Genomic DNA, 23,153 nt, shown 5'->3' on the forward strand with positions numbered 1-23,153 from the left:
CCTTCAGAGCTGTGCAGGAATTAGTTTCCGTTGTTTCAAGTCACCCAGTTTGTGGTACCCTGTTACGGCAGCCGTAGGAAACTAATAATACCCCCTGTGATGTGTGCACAGTAAGGATGGAAGAGAGGAGAGTGGGAAAGTAGCCAGGGTCTGGGTCATGCAGACCTTGGGGACCACTACAAAGGATTTGAATTTTATTTTTAGGTGAGATGAGAAGATTAATCATTGTGTTTCATCATATTCGTGAATGAAAGACAGAGACTGATGTGGAACTGTGAAGGCTTTGGTTGAGGGGCATTGCTTACCAGGTGAAACCTATCACCTGGGACACAAGAATGTCACCCAGCGAGAACGAGCTGTAGCAACCCCTCCTTAAGACGTCTTTGGCCCAAGGAAAGGACGTAGGTGGGACGCCACCTGCTGAGACCCTCAGATGTGCAGCTTGTTTTGAGAACTGGTTGTTACCTTCACGTTCTCCATTTCCACGGAAGCGAGGCTCCATCCCGCCCCGCACCTGTACAAGTGTCTGCTGCTAATTAAGAGAGAGACAGATGGAGGAAGGTATAGTTTAATTTTACAGCCCCAGTTTCTTCAAGGCAATTAGGCGCATTGGAAGGAAAGCACCTTTTTCTTTCTTTCTTCCTCTTTTTCAAATGAAGAAAAATCAAACTGGAGAGGGCTGGTGTGGTTGAAAGGCTCACACATCTCTTTCCTGGTCGGTTTGTCAGCCATCTGCCCACGAGATACTGGGGGCTGATTAGGTTAATGCATTTATTAATGGGGCTTACAAGACTGTTCAATGAATCCGTGATTTCTTTGACACGGAGCTTTTTAATATACTGAGACAGGGACCACACTGCACAAAGCCAAGAGTAGCCAGATGAGCATTTCTTCCCCCCTTACCTGGCTCCAAATCAGAGCGGACAAGAAACGTTATGAAAAAGGGATTTCATGAAGACTGCATTGCCAGGTTATGGGAATGGTTCATGCGCCGAACCTCCAACTACCTCCTTGTTGTTGAAATAATCTTGAAAATATCTCTTTGGAGGACAGTTTTATGCCCCAGGCACCAAATCCGTGCCTGGGCTGCACTTCTCTAAAACACATCAGAGTTCCATGGAGGGAGGGTGCTGAGACAGATCAGTCAGTGTGAATGACGTAATCTTGCCTACAGGACACGAGGTGATCTGAGGACCCCTTGCTGCTTCACTCGACCACACAGATACGCTTTCAGTTTCCTAAAGCTACTCTTCTTCTCAACTCAAAGGCTTTTGCAAATGCTGTCATGTATCAGTTATCAACTGCTGTGTAACAAACGACCCCAAAGCTTAGTGGCTTGATGTAGCAACCATTTATTGGAATCATGATTCTGAGTCTGCTGGGCAATTGTTCTGGTTTGAGCTGGATTGGTCACTTTTGGCTGGACTTGCTCCATATCTGTGGTCAGCTGATGGCTGTAAGGTCTGGGATGGCCTCACTGGACATCTGGCATTTAGCAGGCTACTGGCTTGGTTAACATGGGTAACTGGCATATGGGTTTCTTATCCTCCAGGAAGCTAGCCAGGTCTTCCTTCTTCACATGGTAGCAGGATTTCAAGAGTCTGAGAGCAGAAGCTGCTAGAATCTGCTGGCCAAAGCCAGCCACAAGGCCAGGCCAGATTCAAGGTGTGGGAAAACACACTCCACCTTTTGATGGGAAGAGCTGCAAAGTATTACAGTCACCCTGGCAATAGACCACATTTTCCCTTGCCTGGTTGCTCTTTCTGTTACTCTTGACCTTTATAGATCTTGGCTTAAAGAACAGTTCTTCAAGGGAGCCTTCCCTGACCACCACCTCCCTCCTGGCCAGATCAAGGCTTCTTTGCATAACTTCTCACAGAGTAAACTAGGCACTCAACAAACACAATGGGTGAGAGAAGGGAAGAGGGAAGAAAGAAAAGAAGGCAGGTGGGTTTGGACCAATGCCTGCTTTGTGCCTAGCAGGTTACCTGCCACTGAATAAATGCTCAGTTAATATCTGTCAAATTTAATCCAGCATTTTTCATAAGGCAGGGGGTAGAGGAAATATATTTGTTGAACAGTTACCATATTCCAAGAGTATATGTACTATGTAGCTTGTGTATCTCATATCATTTATTCTTCACAATAAACCCGTGAGTAGTTAATGTTATCCCCATTTCACACCTAAGAAAACAGGTATAGGAGGTTAAGGGCTTTCCCAAGCTCTCACAAGGTATCTACTTTTTAAAAGAACTTTCTGAGAAGACATCACCTATGCCAGCTGCTGGGATGCCTAATTCATAATCAATTTTGCCTACTTGTCAGAAACAGGAACCTTTGAATACATCTCGTGCGCTGGGCAGACCCCAGACTAGTCCAGTGTCTGGGAAGAGGAGCATGAGAATGGCCGACTGTTAACACGACTGGGCACGCAGTGAGGGCGAGTGAGATTTTCCTACTGGGAGGCAAGTGGGAAGGGAGTCTTGTCCTGATGTTCTCCTCTATGCTGTCAGGATATTTTGCTCATGTATTCGTTCATCAAATATTTATGGAACACTTTATATCTGCCGGGAGCTAGGCTGGACGTTGCGTATGCAGTGGTGGGCAAAGATCAGACTTGGCCTCGCCTTCTTGGAACTCTAGTGAGCAGGACAGATAATGAGTGAAACCGCATGAGCAAGTGTAAAAGGGCAGCTATGGTGAGTGCCGTGGAGAAGAGTCTACTACGGAGAGATCTGACTTTGTCAGACTTTCTAGAAGGGAGGGGTAGCTGCCGTGGGAGGCAGCTGGGGATAGCAGGAGTGAGATGGGAGAATACTTCTCTTTAGTTCTCTACAAAAACCTGCGTGCTGGCCCCATGACAGATGCCGGGGCTCTACCTGTGGTTCCCAACACTGGCCGCACGTTAGAATCCCATCATGGTGTGTCTGGGTCACACTCTCAGAGATGCTGGTTGAACAGGTGTGGGAAGGGGCCCAGGTATCTGCATACCTTAAAATCTCCCCCCTGTGATTCCCATGTACTGGCAAGACTTGAGGATCATGGAGCCACCCAGATGAAAGGATATTTCTGCTCTCGAAGAACTCATGGTCTACTGGGGAAACATGTGAACACAGAAAATTATAAAACAGCACAGCCAGTGCTATGATGGAGCAGGCAGGGGTCACCTCGGGAACCCTGGGGGAATCAGGGAGGCAACAACTTACCTGAATCTTGAAAGATGAGTAACAGTGAGTCTGGTGCAAAACCTGCAGCTCAGACATCTGGTTCTTAGACCACACTGGTAACCTGGTTCTAAATCCTCATATGACTGGATAGTTCTCCTTCATAGCGTTTACCATATCTATACTTTTATGTAATTTGCAGATTATTTGGTAACTCTCCGTCCCTCCCTTGTAGAATGTCTACCCTATGAAGTCAGGGACCACATCTGTTTCTGATTCTCGCTTGTATTTCCAGTGTATAGCAGGTGGCAGGTACCTGTTTGATGACTGACTGACTGACTGAAGAAATGGCTTCGAGACTGCAGCATAGAGAGTGGATTGGAGGAAGTGAAAGGAGGCAGGGAGGCCAGTCTGGTGATTGAAGTAGAACAATGTTCTAAGAGGGTAGGGGGAAGGGACTAGGCCAGAGTCACATTTGTTAGATGTAGCTGGAAGGACTTGGTGGCTTAGCCTTTGTGCTGCAAGACAAGAGGAGGTTGAAATTAAGAATTCCTTCCAAGTTTCTGGCTTTAGTGGCTAAGGAGTCCCATGTGAGGATAAGGAATAACCTGGGAAGAACAGATCTGGTAATGTGGACGGGGTCAGGCGTGGCCACCTGGAATGTGAGATGCCAGTGAACCTGTCCAGGAGGTAACTGGACATGTGAGTTTTGAAGTCTATGGGAGAATCTTAGAGCATTCTGTTGAAACCTCATGGCACTGGAAATCTAGAACTTTCCACTGAAAGGCAGGAAGATGGAGTTCTAGTCCTAGCTCTAATATTGTGCCACCGTAAGCAATGCAGGATATTTCAGGAATGTGTGCTCCTCACATCTTAGTGGCAGATTCCAAGAGTCCTTTTGGCTTTGACATTCTATACCTTCGGTAGCTCTAGCTAGAGTTTAGAGAAAGGAGAACTTTCTCATAAAAGACCGTATCAGTTGGGGCTATTTACATTACAAGGAATAGAAACCCAACTTGGCCTGTATTACACCTAGAAAGTTAATATGCGGCTTCCAGGGGTGTTGTTGTGAGGAGGAGTCTGTGTGGAGGCCAGGCTTGCCGGGGAAGAGTGCTGTGATCACTGAGTGACGTCTACAGCGGATGCGGAGGGAGCAAGTGGGTCATATTTTGGTTTCAGTTCTGAAAGCAAAGCTTTTCCTCTATGGCCTTTCAAATATTGTTGATTGAACTTAGGTTCGACCTTGGCTCAGCCATTAGCTATGGGTAACCTTAGCTCCATCGTTTTATGAGCTTGACAGTTTCCTAACTTGTCAAGCAGAAGTAATGGCTGCCGTCTTTCCTACCTTTGTTGGTGAAAGGATCAAATGAGAGAAGAAACATGGAACTATGACGGTCTCCTTAAGTTTATACATATTTGCACATGTAACACTATGGGATGTTAAAAATGTGCATGAAAGAACAGCAAATATTTCTGATCTCCTGAGAGATGTAAGTTCAAAAGTTTATGGTTAAGAAATTAATTTAAAAAGTGTGTAGAGAATCTTATAATAAAAGAATTCCAAGAGAAAATAAAAGGAAGTCATTTATTTTATTTTATTTTATTTTATTTTATTTTATTTTATTTTGTTAAAAAATAGGGAAATAAAGAAAGAGAAGTAAAAAAGGAATGAAGGGAGAAAGGGAAGAAGGAAGGAAGGAAGGAAGGAAGGAAGGAAGGAAGGAAGGAAGGAAGGAAGGAAAGAAAAATCATCCAATACTGCAGAGAGAGTGCTGAAATTGAGTGGAAATTGGTATAATGCTTTTGCACAGCAGTTGTCAATACATATCAAGAGCCTTAACAATGTTTATAATCTTTGGCCAAATAATTCTGCTTTTGATAATCCAGATCAGAGCCAGCAAAATTTTTCTGGATAGCCAATATTTCAAGCTCTGGAGGCCACAAAGTTTCTGACACAAGTACTCAATTCTACCACAGCAGAGCAAAAGCAGCCACAGACCATTCATAAATGAATATGTGTGGCTTTGTTTCCAGTACAACTTTACTTACAAAAATAGGTGGTGGCCAGATTTTGCCTGTGGGCCATAGTTTGCCAATCCCTGACATAAACTAAGAAAATATGTTTAGAATTATTCTAAATTCTAAACATAAAGACAAGTATAACCCAACAGATTCTCATCTCAGCCTTATTTGTAATAGAAAATATTGATACACTGTTCATCCATAGAAAGACTGATTAATTTTGATAGTTCTACTCAATTATTTTGTAGGCATTAAAATACTGTTTAATAATTTATAACAATTTGGAGAAATGCTTGATAGAATGTTACATGAATGATCCAAACAAGGTTATTTATAATGATATTGTTGATGAACACAATACCTAAGCACTTTACACACTTTATATTATTTAACTCTCCAAACAACCCTATGGAGTCTACTTTTTTTTCTTGCAACTGCTTTCCTTATGCAGAAGCTGATGGTAATAAAAGTTAAGTGATTTTGCCGAGGTTACACTGCTGGTAGAGTTGGGACGTGAATGTGGTTCTGTTTAACTGGCGAAAAGTCGAAACAAAAGCAATCACATAAACCAAGAAAAATCCTACCTTAAACTCTGTTTAGTAAAAACACCAGAAGAAAATACACCTAGAAGTTGATATTGGCTGTCTTGATTCTTAAGTGATAGATTTAAAGATTTCTTAACATGGTCAGTATTTTCCTTAATGAGAATGTGTGATTTTAATAATGAAGAAACAATACTTGGATCTTATGGGAAAGCCAAGGGTGGCAGGACGCTAGGTGGAACTGTGGTGGGAGAAGTATTTCTTGGGGGGTTGGGGGATCTAGCGATTTCCTTGGGGATGTGCCCTTAACCCTCTTGGTCCTGCTCTTGTTTGTCAAAAGCACATGGCGCTGCCCTTCCCTCTGTCGTGTTCCAGGTGGAGTTTCTGGTGTGTCTTGTTTGGACTGTTGGCCCATTTTTATGCTGTTCTCTCGGGTTGACCTGCCAATCCCTAACTCTCTCTCTCTCTCTTCTCTCTCTCTTTCTCTGCCCCTCTCTCTGCTCCCTCCTGCCCTGCCTTGTCCACCCGCCCCACTGCACAGCCGACAAGGTCAATGATGACTTCTACTCCAAGCGACGGCACCTGGCTGAGCTGGCCGCCAAGGGGAACTTGCCTCTGCACCCCGTAAGAGTGGAGGACGAGCCGCGGGCCTTCAGCCCCGAGCACGGTCCTGCCAAGCAGAATGGACAGAAGTCCCGCACCAACAAGATGCCCCCACACCCCCTGGCCTACAACTCCACCGCCAACTTTAAGGGCTGGGACCCCAACGAGCAGTCCCTGCGGCGGCAGGCTTACGGCAACAAGGGCAAACTTGGCACGGCCGAGTCGGGCTCCAGCGACCCCTTGGGAACTCGCACCCAGCACTACCCACCCCCACAGCCATACTTCATCACCAACAGCAAAACAGAAGTGACTGTCTGAGCTTTCACGACAGGGAGCACCCTGGAGACCACACTCAACCGAGAGGCAAAAAAATAAATCCTGGCCACACCCTCCCTGTCCTCCCCTATACACACGCACCCACACACCCACCCTCAACGAGAACCGACTCTAAACCTACTGGTGACACAGAATCGTGCTTTTCCTGGGTCATGCCTAACACCTGTCAGTGGGCAGCTGAGGAAGATTGAAGCATGGACATTCAGCAATACAGCAAAGAGGAAACTGAGGCACGCTCTTTCAACTTCAGGCCCGAGGTGGCCAACTCACATGCCCAAAACCATGGGGCTAATTTTTCTTTTCTTCCTAACTTGAAACTGAAATCCATGATTAAACAAAAAAAAGTAGCACAATTTAGAGAAATTGTCCATTTGAGCACATACACAATTTGCCACTTGCTGTGTGTTTCTGGGTAAAAAGAGCCAGGGTGAAAGGGCCTGTAGAGAAGTAGGGTGGACACAAGAGAAGCGTGTATTGGAGAAGAGTTGTTTGGGGAAGAATTTGCCCACATTATAAGCATTTTTCTAATCCCAAGAAGGAGTGACGTGAATGCCAAATTTTGATGAGTAGGAGAGAGTAACTGGACCCCAACCATTATATTTATAATACTTTTCATATCCTCACTGTTGAAAGCAAAAAACAACACACACTCAAGCTCACAAAAAATAAACAGACCCTGAACCCACCGACAGTGCTGGGAAGGAAAAAAAACCATTTTCGAGAACTCCCATAAAGACCATGACCGTGGAAATGGGAGGGGGACAGGCTTTTATGGCGGGGAGAGGGTCCAGAGAGTAGGAAATAACTTTTTAAAAAAAGAGAGAAATAGAATATAAGCCCACAACAAAACAGACAAGAACAGCAAAATTAATTTTTGGTCAAAATCTTCGAGACTTAGGAAATCAACAAAGACATCAACAATGACAAAAATCCACAGGTGGAAGCGTCCACAGGCGGTGAAGTGAGGGCTCGGAAGCCCCCCATTTCTGGATTCCGCCTCCAAGACCTGAAACAGCCCCAGAAACAAGTCCTCTAATAACTGTCCATCCCCGACGTCCCCTTTCCCTTCAGCGCGTTGCCGCCGCCGCTGCCAACCTTCAACTGCTTTGGACTGAAAGTGTCATAAGCGTGGGTGGTGCCTTCAATGTGTTACTGTTGTTCAATGACAGTCTTGTTCCCCAAGTGCAACCTGTGTTCTTTCAGCCTTCCTCCCTCCTGTGTTTCTGCAGTAGTAGAAGATGTTTCTATCCTTCCTTTGTAGGTGAGCCTACCCCATCACACACCCTCTCAGGGGGCTGCTGCAATGTCGGGGTACCTAACAACGAAGACCTTCCAACTCCCCACATTGGCCAAACAGGTTCTTCCACTTTCCAGCCTCCCAAACCTGTCAGACATCTGTGGGTCCCATAATTCCCATGGTCCCTCCAGATTACCTCCCCCCAGATACTTCAGCGTGTTCATCTCCCCATCCCGGAATTTCCTGAGGTTCTTTTCCAGATTGGTTCTTACAGTCAATAGCCCTTGGGGTCCCAGCAAAGACAATTTTTCCTATGAGCTCTATTTGTTGAGTGGAAGCCCGAAGAGGTGGGTTGCGGGAGAAAAGATTTGCATGTAAGGTGAGAGGTGTTCAACTAGCCCCTAAAGGTCTTGCCTAATTTTTTAATGGAAACTTCAGGAGCCCCAGAGCTCCTCTGGTGTCAGGAGCTATAAATGGTCTGGTCAAACAAGACTCAGAGCATTTTCTGGAACCCTGAGCTGCAATGTTCTGCCTCACCTGTCTTTCCACCCTGACATTGCGGAATCAGCAAAACCAGTTAGTAGTTGTTCTCACTCCCAGCAGATGCAAGGACCCTGACAATGCATCTTAGCTCTCTGAGCCTTCGTCTCCCACCTGAAATGTGGGGAATTTGGGCTAGGTCAAGCTTTTGAAGCTTCTTGAAACAGCGAAACCTCTGCCTATTTTTTTTAAGTGAAATCTTTCAGTGAACCCCCTGGATAAGATCCCCACATATGAAGAGGCACACGATGCTGGACGAAGTAGGGCTTGGGGATTGAGTGCCCACCTTCTTGGCCTCCTTGCTGACAGCCCAGAGCGGAGTGAATACCGCTGGGCTTGGTCAGTATTTCCTTGACCTTGGCTGGTTACATACCTGCTTTGGGCTACATACTTTGGTATCTCTGTGTATCACTGTCATGATATTTGTATCAAAACTGATGCATTTTTAATACATTTTATTTTTAAAATGAAAACTTCCTGCCTTCATCACAAATAGAAAACCATTATTAATCACCATAAATAGAAAATAAGCATAAAAATAAGTACAAAGGCAATAGAGTGGGAATGATTAAATTCTAGGTGGATACTGTTGCCTGTGGAAGTGTCTAAACCTAAAGCCCAGCATGTGTTTTGTGCTTTCTCTCTCTTTCTCTCTCCCCATCTCTCTCTTTCTCTCTCCCCATTCCTCCCTCCCTCTCTTTTTCTGTCTCTTAAAAGGAGATTAGCAGGTATTAAAGAATTGTTAAAGATTCCAGCACCCAATGGAGACTTTCTCCTTGAAGTAATAAGATTAACTGAATTGCAAATGAAAAGGGAATCATTTCTGATGTGAGTCAGTGTTCAATAGTGCCGTATCCATGTGCTGCCTACAACCATTTTGCATACACCAGTGGTACACAGCCCACACTTCAGGAAATACTGGGTTGGCTTATCCATGAGGTTCCCTCCAGCTCAAAGGCTCTGCAATTCTTATCTCCCTTTTTAACTCATCTTGCTTTCTGCCCTCAACCCACTGCACCTCACCCTTATCTCAACTCTGATTAAAGGTCTCTCTTGGTCTCTGAATCTGTAGGATTTTATGTCTTCACACTCCTCTTCTGAGTAAATGTCATCCGTGGAACTTGGCTCTTTGCAGCCTGTAGTTGTAATTTTGGCAGCAAAGATGCAGCCTGGTCAACAAGATACAGCAGTGATGACAGCCCAAGAAGGACAAGTACTCCTCAAGTGGTACTTTGCAGGAAGGACAGTCCGAGAAGAACTTCTCAGGCTCATTAGCTGCTAGTTGGCTTTGGGAGCTGAACTGAGGAGGGGAGTTTGCACAGGGAAGGTCTGTTTATTCTTTGGTTTCCTCTTGGGAGGGTAGACAGACTTTATGATACTGAGAGTGAGGACAACTTAAGGAACTGTCTGTGACTGCCATGTACCAAGGAAAGGATCCCATAGCTAGGGCAGGGAGACCTGGAAGAGAGAAACCAGAACAAAGCAGAGAGACCATCCTGTCCTCCTTTCATGCCCTGGCACTAGCCTCTACCTTTTGCCTTTACCTGTCCCCTGACTTCCAACTCAATGGGACCAGAGTCTGACCCCCTTTGCCCTCCCCAAGCGTCTCAGCCTCCACCTGCCTTGGGCTCTGCCTGGCCTCCCCATCTAACTCCCCTCAGTTTTTTTTTTTTTGTGTAAATGAAGCATATTTTATGTGCGAATATTTTAGTAACCGTATGTTCTGCAAGTAAACCTGTGTTAATACTTGTCAACAACTGCAGAGTTTATGATACCAATAATACTTCCTACAATGAAGAAAAAAACATTTGTTTGTTTTCTAAGAATGTTTATTTGTAAACATATGTATTCACTATATTAATATGAATTTCTTACCTGGCAATAAAACTGATTATATGTGATGCTGTTGGGGTTGCCATGTGTCCTTCCGGGGCCCTTCCTCCTAAGTTGTTTTCACCAGGGAGTACCAGCATTAGCATAGAGAGCTGAGTCCCTAATACTCAGAATGTATGGGAGACCATTTCAGGTAAAGGGAATTTCTAGTTAAGAGTAATTTATATAAATTTTCCAGGAGACTTTGTATCGGAAGCCTTCTTGATAAGTTTGTGTTATATCTGTTCCTTCACTTTCTTGCCTTAAAATATATATATATCATTGCTATGTCTCCTCATCATGCTTAAATTTATCTGTAATGGTCAAGAATCTTGCTGAGCTTTGGATTTTCTTGTTTTTCCCCGTGAGCACGATTGTAAAAGACACAAATATTGAAAGGACGGAAGATTGGATTCTTTCCCTATTTGTTAAATTTTATTTCCTGTCTGGCCTCTGTTAGCATGGAGTTTGAAATTTTCAAATAGAAACCTGTCTGAAAATCGTTCTTCTAGAAAAAGGCTCTGAGACAAGGATTTGAGAAGTAAAGGGAAGACTAGGGGGGTGTAGGGAGGTTCAGTAAGTAAGGAAAAGCAGCCACTAAGGGTGCTTCATCATGCCAGCTAGCAGTATGGGTGGCTGGAGTTTCATTCCACAGGAAAACTCTGGTACAGGGTGTTGGACACACACACATTCAGAATTATCTTGCTCAAGGATGATGGAGCTTGGGTGTTCACCCCCATCAGACATCTTTTGCAAATTACTTCCAGGGCTGTTAATGTTCAGACACTCCTAGGCTGTCATGTGCAAAGGCAGAGGGATTTCTCTGGTGTCCAGAAAGCCCCAGGCACAGAGATGCACCTACTGGCAGTTGGAAGGCAACAATTTTGCACTACAGTTTTAAAAACACAAGGGAAGGGGGCAAGAACTCACAGTGGCTGCTCAAAGCCAGAGGTCCACAGTCCCTCGGGGATGAAACTTCCACTCTCTGGGTACTTAGAGATGGTATCAATGTCGAGCAAAGAGCAGGGTGGACCACAGTCTGCAGTTACAGTCAGGGTCTTTACTCTGGGATTTGGAGACCCTTCCTTGGCCACAGGGTCAGTTGAGCAGTGTCGTCCAGAGCAGATCCCATGGGCTCTCTTTTGGGGGCATAATTCTGGTTATTAGAAAACTTTGGAAGGCAGAGGATGCTCTTCTAAGTACCCAGGAACCACTGAGGGATAAAGTCACTGACCAACACACGTCACAGCCCCATGGATGCAGTTGTAGAACAGAGAATCTTGCCTCTGTGGGGAGGGACAGACTATTTCTCGAGTGAAGCCACCTGGGGGGTTATAACTCACGAACAATAAGAACAATCATGCAAAGCTTATTTGCATAGCCAAACCCTGTTAGAGACTTTACCTTGCCGCATTTGGTCCTCACAGCTGCAAAAGGTAGGCACTATTGTGCTTTGGGGATTCTGTTTAGAGATCTACCTAAGATTTGGGTAATTTCCCCAAAGCAATTCAGCTAGTAAGCCGTAGACCTAGGATTTAAACTTCAGAGCTCATCCTTTGACTGCCGTGCCAGGAGTTCTCATGTGGATGAGCATGTGAATCAGTGGGGAAGCTCTATAGAAATGCTGTTTCTCAAGCTCTCTCGAAGAGATTCAGATGAGGTAGAGCTGAATTGGGGCCCGGGATCCAGTGTTTGTAACAAACTCCTGTCGTGGCGATGCAGTGGCTCTGGGACCCTGCTGTGAGAACATTGCCTGATGTCATACTGCCTGGTCTTCCAACACCTCTGGTCTCATCCAGAGACCTTGAGAGATGCAGAAGAAAATGGGATGGAGGGGTGTGCCGCCAGAGAGAGGGACCTTGCCATTGGCTTCACGTCCAGTGTTGAAAGGTTGTGTCCTATAATGAACAGAAGACGGACTCCAGGAGACCTGGTTGGTGACATTGACTCCAAAGCTAATTTGCCACGTGCTCTGAAACAAGCCTTCTCTGGCACTCTGTTTCTTCATCCTCCTTCAGAAGGAGGAAGTTGCAGTTGCTAATCTTCAATCCTGCTCTTTGTTGACTGAGTGTTCTCCTTTCTCATCACCGTGGTGGTTGGTACAATCAACAGACTCGAGTCCCTTACCCCTGTCCAACCAGGATTTTACTGGGTGTGATAATAACAATTACAGTAATGGATTCCAAGCGTTGAGCCCTTGCTGGGTGCCTGGAGGTAGGCTGAAGGCTTTCTGTTCCTCTAACAACCACAGAGCAGCATGGAAGTTCTTAACGTTTTTGTGCCATGAAACCCTTTGGTAATCTGGCAATGCCTATGTATTTCCTTCTCAGAATAATGATTTTAAATATGTAAAATAAAATACATAGTATCACAAAAGAAACCCATTTTTTTATAATATGGCCATGAAAACTTAGTGTCTCTAAGTTGTGCTAGTCCGTGGGTGCTTAAGCTGGGACCCACAGACCCTCAGAGGGATTTGTGGACGAAATTCAGTGGGTTTGTGAACTTAGGTAGGAAAAAAAACAGCATCTCTATTTTCTTAATATCTCTATTTAATAGATATTTTAAAAAACCCACATTTTTGATACGGTCATACAGTTGACCCTTGAACACCATAGGTTCAAACCGTGCAGGTCCACTTATACATGGATTTTCTTCCGCCTCTGCCACGCCTAAGGCAGCGGGACCAACCCCTCCTCTTCCTCCTCCTCAGCCTCCTCAGTGTGCACATGTGAGACAATGAGGATGATGACCTTTATGATGGATGCTCTACTTCCACTTAATGAGTAGCAAATATATTTTCTCTTCCTTATGATTTTCTTAACATTTTCTTTTCTCTAGTTTGCCTTGTTATAAGTGTAATTATGTGTTAATCCACTGTTTATATTATTGGTAAGGCTTCTGGTCAAAGTAGGCTGTTAGTAATTAAATCTGGGGGGAGTCACAAGTTATATGCAGATTTTTGAGTGCATGAGGGGGGTGTCAGTGACCCTTGCATTGTTCAAAGATCAATTGTATATGTCCTTTTTAACTAATACATTAAATAACATGATCTCATGGCAGATTTCAGAGTTACAATAAGCATAAACAATTCCTTGAGCTATCTGCTATAAATATACTTTGATGTGACAATATTTGTGATTTTACTCGTGACAAAGTCCTAGATCAGTGCTAATATCACTGTGGTTTGTTGCCTACATTTATAATTGAGGGTCATACTAAATTTTAACTAGAGGCTAATGAAAATAGAGATTTTTTTTTTTCTACCTAAGTTCACAAACCCACTGAATTTTGTCCACAAATCCCTCTGAGGGTCGGTGGGTCCCAGGTTAAGCACCCATGAACTAGCACAACTTAGAGATACTTAACCTGTTTTCTTCATGCTTCTATTTTCTCATCTTTAAAATAGGGATAATAAGAGGGTCTTTATCCTTGGCTGTTGCGAGAAGTAAAATAATGGATAAAAAGACATTATCTTAATGCTTGACTCCTAGTGAATACTTAGACATTAACTTTTATCATAATTATTATTTCAGATTATCCCTGTGATAATCCCATAAAATTGCATTTTATGATCCCCATTCACAGAAAAAGAAACTGAGGCTCAGAGAGGTTAAACTTGCACAAAGTAACACAACAAGTCAGTGGCAGAGCTGATTGAAACCCACCTCTTGTTCAGCCTCAAGCTCTTGACCGTATACAATGCTGTGTCATTTTTTTTTTTTTTAGTGATTATATTAAATGTCCTCACTTCTCCCTGGAATGAGGCCAGACACTGGAGTAGATCATAATGGATGTCTTCAGTTCTTCACCCTCCCTAAGGAGAAAGAGGTTCAGGAAGCTCTTGTCTGAGGCCTATTTACTTAAAGGCATATGGGAGACAGTTAATACTAATGTTCTTCATTCAACACAAGCTGTCTCCAACCCAGTGCTTAGAAGATCCCAATTACAAGTCCCTCGCTGTCCCAGAAATTGTCAGATTCTGGTTTTTTTTTTAAGTCAATCCTACTAGAAATATATTCATCATATAAAATTGAAATAAGTCTTCCTCATAAATTCAAATGGTCTCAGCCCTGAAGGATAATAATTACCGTAATGCTAATGATAGCAACAATTCCTTTTATTACCAATTATTGAGCTTTTATTGTGTGTCAGGCACTGCCTAACTGTGGTTAGGCACTGTAAATGCATTGCCTTGTTTTCTCCTCTCGACAGTGCTCTGAGCAAGAAACATACCCATTTTCAAGATGGGGAAAACTGAGGCTCAGAGAGACAAAAACGACACATCCAAGATCATACGTCTAGTGAATGGCAGGGCTAGAATTCAACCTGATCCCAAAGCCAACCTTATCACAATGATCCATTTTATTTTTACATGTTCCATACCAGCAGCTACTTCTTTTGGGGTGGAAAAATGCAAACCAAAATAGTTCCAGGGAGATACAGTTCAGTCCAGGGAGTATCTACTGATCCGTGTCCACTCCTACCAGCTGCCACTGTCCTGGAGGCATTGAATTGGGCTGATGCTGCTTCGGTTGTTTTTTTTCTCTATTCTTGAAGACCTTCTTCAAGTGTGTCTTCCATATTCCACAGATCACCTGCAAAGCACAGTTGGTCTTTGGGATGCTTGAGTGTCCGTGAGGTAGGAAAGAAAGCAGGGCCAGAAGAGGACTTTGGGACGAGCAGACAGGAAAGTGGGAATCTTATTAATAACTTGACAAGCCTTAATTTTGTGTGACCTTGGGAAAGTCATTTCCCCTCTCGGAGACATTGTGAGCTTTTGGATAAGAGCAGGGCCTCTGGAGTCGGAGGGGCCATGTCTGAGCCCCAGGTGACCTGTCATGTCTGAGATAGGACAACTCTAGCAAAGCGTTGTTACAATAATGAAATAAGGTAATCTATATAAAATTCTGAGCACAGTTCCCAGAGAAAATGATTTTCAATATTTTAAGGCTTCATTCAAATATCATGACGTACCCCAGGCCCTACAGGAGGGGTTAGTGGACACATCAAGCTTCTTTGCTCTGGGTAAAACATATCTAAACTTGGTGTGGTGCCTTTTCTTTAAATTCTTTGGTTGCTGGTGATGTTACGAGCATTCCAGAGATATTATTTTACTGCAGACCCTATGAGATGTAGTTTTGGTGAAGTTTTTAAAATGGGGAAGAAAATCAAATTTTGCTTAATGAGAGTGGCTTTCTTGGTAGAGGGAAATTTTTTAGATCTAGATCTCTACAGGGGATTATAATTAATGAGGTCCATGGTAGTAAACATGATTGAGAACCCCCAGCTTTAGATGATATAATAGTTATTTATTTTGGCATAACTACGTAATTACCCCCAAACTTAGCAGCTTAAAAAAACATACACACATTTTTTATCTCGGTTTCTAAGGGCAGGAATCTGAGCGTGGCTTAGCTGTGTCCTCTGCTCCAGGGTCTCTCATGAGGCTGCTAGGAAGGTGTCAGGCAGGGCTGCAGTATCATCTGAAGGCTCAACTGGGGGAAGGTCTGTTTCCAAGCTCACTCACATACTTGCTGGCAAAACTCAGTCCCTCAAGGGTTGTTGGACTGCCTCCCTCAGTTCCTACTTGGCTCTTGGCCAGAGGTCATTCTCAGTTTCTTGCCCTGTGGGCCTCTCCAATGTAGCAGTTTGCTTCATCAAAGACAGCAAGAGAGAGCACCTTCTAGCAAACAGAAGTCAATCTTTTGAAATGACAGAAGTGACATCGCTTCAACATCACCATATTCTGTTGGTTAGAAGCAAGTTGCTCAAGGTGAAAGCATTTTAGAAGGCTGAAAAGATAAATGGTGAGGATCATTTGAGGCCGTCTTAGAGGCTGCCCGCCATAGATGGTATCTAAGTTCCCTCCACTGCAAGAATCTGAGCTTTTAGGTTTTCATGGGTGGTGGGTATCTGAGTACAGTTGTGACTGTCAGAGAGGCAGTCAATTAACTAACCTGGGCTCAAATCTTGGCCCTACCACTAATTACCTTATGTGCCTTAGTTTCTCCATCTTCAATAATAGGGATGATAATGGCACCCACCCCTCAGGTTTATTGTGTGAGGTCTTTAATAAGCAATGCTTCAGTGGTAAAGAGAACTGATTGTCCAACAAAGACACGATGAAGAGTTGTGGCTGCCCATGCAGGAGCTATGCTTCCCAGCCCTTCTTTCCTGGTGTCTGGATGGAGGCCATGCAACTGAGTTTTGGACAATATGGGTGGAAGTGATATGGGCCACTTTGGGACATGGCCCATGAAATCCTCTAGCATGAACCTCCTGACTCTTTCCCCAATCTGCTGGATGGATGCCAACACCCAGGGCAACCTTGGAAACCACATGTTGAAGATGACAGAGCCTTAGTCATCCTAAGTCTCTAAATGATTTTGTGGAGCAGTGACTTACCTCACCTCCAGTTGACCTTTATGTGAGTAAGGAACAATCTCTATTGTGTTAAGTCCTGAGATTTCAGGGTTTATCTGTTAGAGTAGGTAGAATTGCCTTAACAAATACAAAAGATAAAATACTTAGAACTCTATCTGGCACATAAAAAAATAAGTGTCATCTGTTACCTTCTTCATCATCATTGTCATCATCATCACCACAATCTTAACTTCTACACTGTGCTAGGAACTTTACATACCTGATCTTTAATCCTCCCCATAATAAATCCACACCCGCCATTTCTAGCATCCCACTGAACCCTCTCAAAGTTGCTGGTACTATCTGGATCCAGTTACTGCTGTAAAACCTTTGTAGGAGAAGAATGTCTTCATCAGCAGCTTGGCATCTCACTTATTTTCTTGTCAGATCCCAAATCCTAACTCGTGCTGTGTTGTACAGTTCAAAGAAAGCATTTCACATCAAGAAATGTCATGGTTGCTAGAAATAATTTTGTCACATCCTCTTAAATTTTTCCTCTTTGCAAGTTCAGAGGTTTCAGTTAGATTCAAATCTTATAATGCCTCTTTTTAAAACATTATAAAAGGGCAACTCATTTAAAAAAAATCTCAGCATCCTAATAGAACACTTCTTTGTTTTCATCTTAAAAGGCACAAAATTGGAAGACTCTAAAGAGGCAATTTGTGACACGCAGGTGCCTTATTTTCTGGTCATTTGAAGTTGTTTTTGATGCTATAATTTTGTTTATGTGTTTTGCTGTCCATTTATCAAAGGCTGTTGAGCTGAATGTACCAGAATTCTACAAGTGAGGCATCTGTTGGATTCCCAGATTTAGAGTACCATAAGTCAACACTTGCCTGTATCTTGGGTCTCATTATCTGCAATGAGAATCATGGGTATTTGATTCTTTCTCACACTGAGTCAACATAATTTTGGACAAAATTTAGAGAACACTCTGAGTGCTCGGTTCTGCTCAAAGCACATCATTTAGTAATTCATTCAACAAATACAGAGCATGTAGTCTGTGCCAGGCATTGTGCAGGGCTTTGAGGAGACAAGGATCCCTCTGCTGATTCCTCTCCCCTTCCTCCTCCTCCAAAAAAAAAAAAAATTAAAAATAAGGAAAATGGAAGAAAGACAATGGATAAACAAATGCTGTAAAGAGATAAAGAGAGGTATCACAGGTAGGGGGGAATCTTAATGTCAGATAACTTTGGATTCGAATCTTCTCTTTAATACATCTAGTTATGTGACCTTGAGGAAGCTATTGAGCTTTTCAGCCTAGGTTTTCTCGTCTCTAGAACAAACACAGTCATACCAACCTTGTAGTGCTGTTTAAGCATTTGAGATAAGGTATGCAAAACATTTAATCATGGCGGATGTTCAATAAACTGGAGCTGTTATTAATATGAAGTATTTGCTTATCATTGGTTCCCACTCATTAAGAACTAGGCTAATGGAGTAACTTGGTTTTTCCCTTTTGTCTTTGTTGAGGTCCCCAGCAACAGATCCTGAGACAGGAATTCATGTGCACGGTAGGAATCCTTGGAGAAAATGAGATGAGAATGTTGGTTAGATAGAAGTGGAAGAAACCAAGCAAGGGTATAATTTCAAGCAATGTCTCTCAAGTGTAGCTCTGGTGTGTATAACTCTTTAGAATTTGCACCCACTCCAAGCAAGGGAGCTGGGCTTCCGTTATCACATGCCCGCTAGTCATTAGCCAAAGGTTGGGACCCCCCAGGAACTCTGGCTCACTGCAGGTTGAGGGAAAGTTCTCAAAGTGGGTCTCAGGTGCTGGTAGTTAGAATTAAAGGTGTGTGGAATCTGGAAGAAAGATGCATAGAAACAGGGAAAAAGATATGAGGACATGTGGGTGAAGTACCAACCATGTTGGTTATACCTTCCTTTCCTGACTTCTGGGCACATTAGCCCTGGCCCAACTAGTCCCAGTAAGTAAGATAAGTTTTCCTTGGTTCTTAGATGTTTGGATGTTTGGAGAACTTGCCTGTCAAAAATATAGCTAATGGGAGGCATTTGGGGAATGGTTTTGGGGCCAGCCTGGCATAGCCCGTGTCACTTTGGGCAATCAATTGAGCCTCCTTGACTTCAATTTTGTCATGTATAAAACAGGAATAACGATGCACTTTTTGTAGATTCGTTGTAGGCTGAGATGTCTTTGTGTTCACTGATTTATTTGACGCATATATACTGAGCATCTGCTATATGTCAAACTCAGGGATAAGCAATGGTGCACTGAAATGAATCAGATACAGGTACTGCCTTTCAAGACCTTGGCATCTAGTGGGAGAGGCAGGCACATAAATTGCAGACTGTTCTTGCATAAACATTCTTTCTCTCCTTCTTCCTCTGTCTCCTCTTCTATGTCTCTGTTTTTGTCTCAGTTGCATCTCCTCTTCTTCCTTCCACCCCACATCCTTCCTCTTTCACTTCATCTCTGCATTTCTATCTTGCATCCTCCTACCCTCACCGCATGCATATCTAGTTTTTATGTCAACTGGAGGGTATCCAACCAACTACCCTTTCAAGTTCCTGCCTCCTGCTGCTGTTTTCCAAGGTATCTCATGAAGGGTGCATGGTCTATGAAGTTCTGGGGAATTCAGTTTGACCCAGAACCTCAGGTGTGTGACAGAAAGAGGCTTGGAGACAACAGAAAACCATCCAGAGCATCACTTAAAGCTTGGGGGTAGAGCAAGAGGGTGTGCAGCTAGTGATCCTGTGTGGGCAGCCCTGGGGAATGGCAAAATAATTTATAGTTAATTTCACTGGGGAGGTGGGAAACAGAGGGGACTTCCCTGCTATTTTGCAAATGTGTGGACTCCGAAGAACATTAGAATAGGTGCCAGAAAATTCTTGGTTTTAATTCTAGCTCTGGAACTAGCTGCATGATCTTGGGCCATGTTTTTCTCATTCATATGATGTAGAGGTTGCATTCAGTGATCTTTTTGGACTGCTCTGATCCTTTGGGCCAGGAACTCTGCCTTCATAAATTTCTTATTCCTCTGACCCTCCCACCTCCATTATGCCTTACTCTGGGAATGGTACCCACAAGGCACTTATATAACAACAACTAACTCACTGTTTTCATTCCAGGATTCTGGGAGATGGTTAGCTTTGGGCTTGAAAAGGATCTATATCGAGGGCCCTGGAAGCAGAGTCTGTTGGCTGGAACCCACTCAGCCATTTTACTGTGAAGTCAAGGGCAGCTCTTGTAGATGGAGAGACCAACCTTAGTGACTTGTATAGACAGTATTTCTCAGACTCCAGCACCATGATACAGGAGCTCTGGGGGCCCAGGAATCTGTATTTTAAGAAGCACACCAGAGATTCTGATGCAAGGAGTTGGCAGAGCACTATTGAAGATCACTTACAGGGATCTGAGCATGGCTCCACCACCAGTGCTCTGTGTACCCCTTATCTAGTTGTGTGAGGTCTCTGAGCATCTTTCTGCATCTGCAAAACAGGGCTCTGCACCCCTGCCCTGTATTTCTGCAGGATTTCTGTGAGGAACAGATAAAATGGTAGATGAGAAAAGTCTAAGAGGCTCCCCCAAAATCGAAGATGATGGCCTTTGTGTGTGAAGGTGCTGCACCCCCAAGCTTCCACCACTCTAAACACAGGGGCAAAGGGACGGCAGACATCCAGCATTCCAGGGGACGTTTCAGCCCCTCATCCCATCTCTTGTATGTGGTACGTCTTGGGCTCCACTTCACCTGCTTTTGGCCAACTTTTTTTTTACTCCTTCCATTGCTATGGCAACCAGCTGTGCAGCTGTACCCAGATAGCACCTGGCCCAGGTGTGCTGTAGAGCTCTTTCTATCTGCCTCAGTGCCTTGCTTCCTCCACCATGGAGGAGGCACGTGCAAACCAGGTAGGGGGTTATCACCCCACGGCCCAAACCTTGCCCAATGGCTGATGGAAACCAGGGGTGCATGTCCCCCTCTCCATCTCTCGGGTGGACCATTCTGAGTGATTCCTACGAGCTCCTCAGAGGGCCCTAGTGGACTGAAACCCACATGCCCACAGTGGTTATCAGGTCCATAAAACCCCCTGGGGTTGGCTTTTCCTCCTCCCCTGTTTTATTCTTCCCAGCCCTTCCTCCTCTTCCTTAGAATACCTTCCCGGAATCACCACCTGCGTGCAGCACCTTGCTCAGGCTCTGGTTTGGAGGGCAACCCAGGCCAGCACGACATCCCCTTACTTGCTGGCACCAGCCTGGATCTGCAGTAGAAATTCCAGGACAGGGATAGTCCTCCAGCAATGGACTCTTTACTCAGTGACAGAGTAGGGGCAGGTCACAGAAGATGTAACCAGTCTGCTTCCCACTTGACCAGAGAGAACTGAGTCCCAAGCCCAGCTTTGTGCCCTGAGGCCAGTTACAAGGTAGGTAAAGGATTCTGCAACAATGCCTGGCACGTAGCATGTTCCCTCAAGACAGATCATCATGTCCCTCTTCCTTCAGTTCCTTTCATTTTACTGCAAGTAGAATCAAAGCCCTTTAAGAAAAAAAAAAAAGCTGAAAAGACCGTCTATGATCTGGCCTACAATTCCCACTCTGCGTTTCTGTTGTACTATTCGTTCACGCCTTTGTTCACTCTGCTCCAGCCACCTCTGGCCTCGTTGCTGTTACGCAAATGCTCCAAGCATGGGCTCACCTTGAGTGTTTTGGCAGTAATTCCCAACTGGGCAATTTTGTCTCCCTACTTCAGGCAAGTCAGAGCTGGGGGTGGGGGGTGGGTGGCAGTAGGTAGAAGCCAAGGATGCTGCTAAACATCCTACCAGGCCCAGGACAGCCCTCCTCCTCCTACAACAGAGAATTCTCTGTTCCCACATGTCAGCAGTGCCGAGGGTGAGAAACGGTGCAAGATCCCTCTTTGTGATCAGTCTTCCTCCCCTGGCCCTCTCCGTCACCTCTTTAGAATCTCTGCTCATGTTTCACCTTCCCAGTGAGGCCTGACGTCCTGTCAATACTGCAGCTTACCCTGCCCTGCCCATGTCTCTCCCAGCCTCCTGATCTGTCTTACCCTGCTCCTTATGCTTCTGTCCTACTGTATAATTTACCTACTCACGTTTACCCTTATTGTCTGTCTCCTCTCACTGGAATGGAAGCTCCATGAGGGTGCACATCTTTGCTGCTGTATCTCCTGCACCTCCCCCAGTGCCTGTAACACAGTAGGCATTCGATAAATATTGGTTGAATGAATGGATGAAAGGAAATGCAGTTGACCTTTGAATAACATGGGTTTGAACCGTGCAGGTCCACTTGTATGTGGATTTTTTTCCACCTCTGCCATCCCAGAGACAGCAATACCAATCCCTCCTCTTCCTCCTCCTCCTCCTCCTCAGCCTACTCAGCATGAAGCCAGTGAAAATGAAGACCTTTAATGATGATCTACTTCCGCTTAATGAATAGTAAATATATTTTCTCTTCCTTATGATTTTCTTAATAGCATTATCTTTTCTCTAGCTAACTTTATTGTAAGAATAAAGTAAATAATACATATACTATACACTATATGTGTTAATTAACTATGTTATCAGTAAGATCTCCAGTCAACAGTAGGCTATTAGTAAAGTTTTGGAGAGTAAAAAACTATATGCAGATTTTTGGCTGCATGGGGGTCAGTGCCCCTAATCCCTGCATCATGTAAGGGTCAACTATATAATGAGGTGCGTCTCTCCTACTGTCAGGACAGTGTATCAGTGCTTATGGGAACATCTGTCCAAATACACAAGGGAGATAGCAGTATAAGGACTTCAAAAATTTCTCAAATGCATGGAGTTTCTTTATCTATGACTTAATTATGTGTCCAGCCCTTTGCCACTCTTTAAAACAAAGCCGTTAGCATTTCCAGCAATCAGAACCCTTATTCTCTCATGACAGCACAGAGGTTCAAGGGCCCTGGCATCATCCTGCTCACCCTTGGGTGGTCTCTTTAAGCTTTTACTTTGCCCCCATGTTACAGGGCAAACCGCATATAAAGGGGTGCCCTGGAGCAAGCCTGCCAATTACAGCCTTAATCCAGAATTTCTTATTTGAACTCCCTTTCCCACATCCTGCTCCGTCCTGTACTAAGGATATACTCAATTATTTTGTGAGTCCATCAGTTCTTGAGCTAGGAGAGAAATATATCCATGTGGGCACTAATTATCCTTGGACAAGAGTATTATGAAACATCCCATTAGGACAAAAGGTGAGCACACGAGGGACGTTTCATTCAATTTCTCTTAATGCTCACCAAGATCAAGAAGACAAAAATGAGATACCACTGAAAGTTATTCTTTTTTCACTTTTTTTTTTTAATCCTCCCACTTTCTGTTCTCTCTGGGGAGATTGAAAAGTGTCTTCTCACACATTTCTCATTATCAAAACTTAATGAGAATTCTAATTAGGGCGACTGCATACTTCAGTGG

General features: G+C 44.1%; 1 protein-coding gene across 1 annotated transcript in view; it reads left to right on the forward strand.

Annotated features, from left to right (window-relative positions):
- Positions 1-6,649, forward strand: part of SHISA9 (shisa family member 9) — a 250,038-nt gene extending 243,389 nt beyond the window's left edge. Inside the window, exon 5 of the mRNA XM_045542093.1 lies at positions 6,270-6,649. Within this exon, the coding sequence (XP_045398049.1) occupies positions 6,270-6,649 (380 nt within the window). The remainder of the gene's footprint in view (positions 1-6,269) is intronic.
- Positions 6,650-23,153: the final 16,504 nt, after the last annotated feature.

The sequence above is a fragment of the Lemur catta genome, chromosome 2 (genome assembly GCF_020740605.2).
Source record: "Lemur catta isolate mLemCat1 chromosome 2, mLemCat1.pri, whole genome shotgun sequence".
In the NCBI taxonomy this organism is placed as follows: Eukaryota; Metazoa; Chordata; class Mammalia; order Primates; family Lemuridae; genus Lemur; species Lemur catta.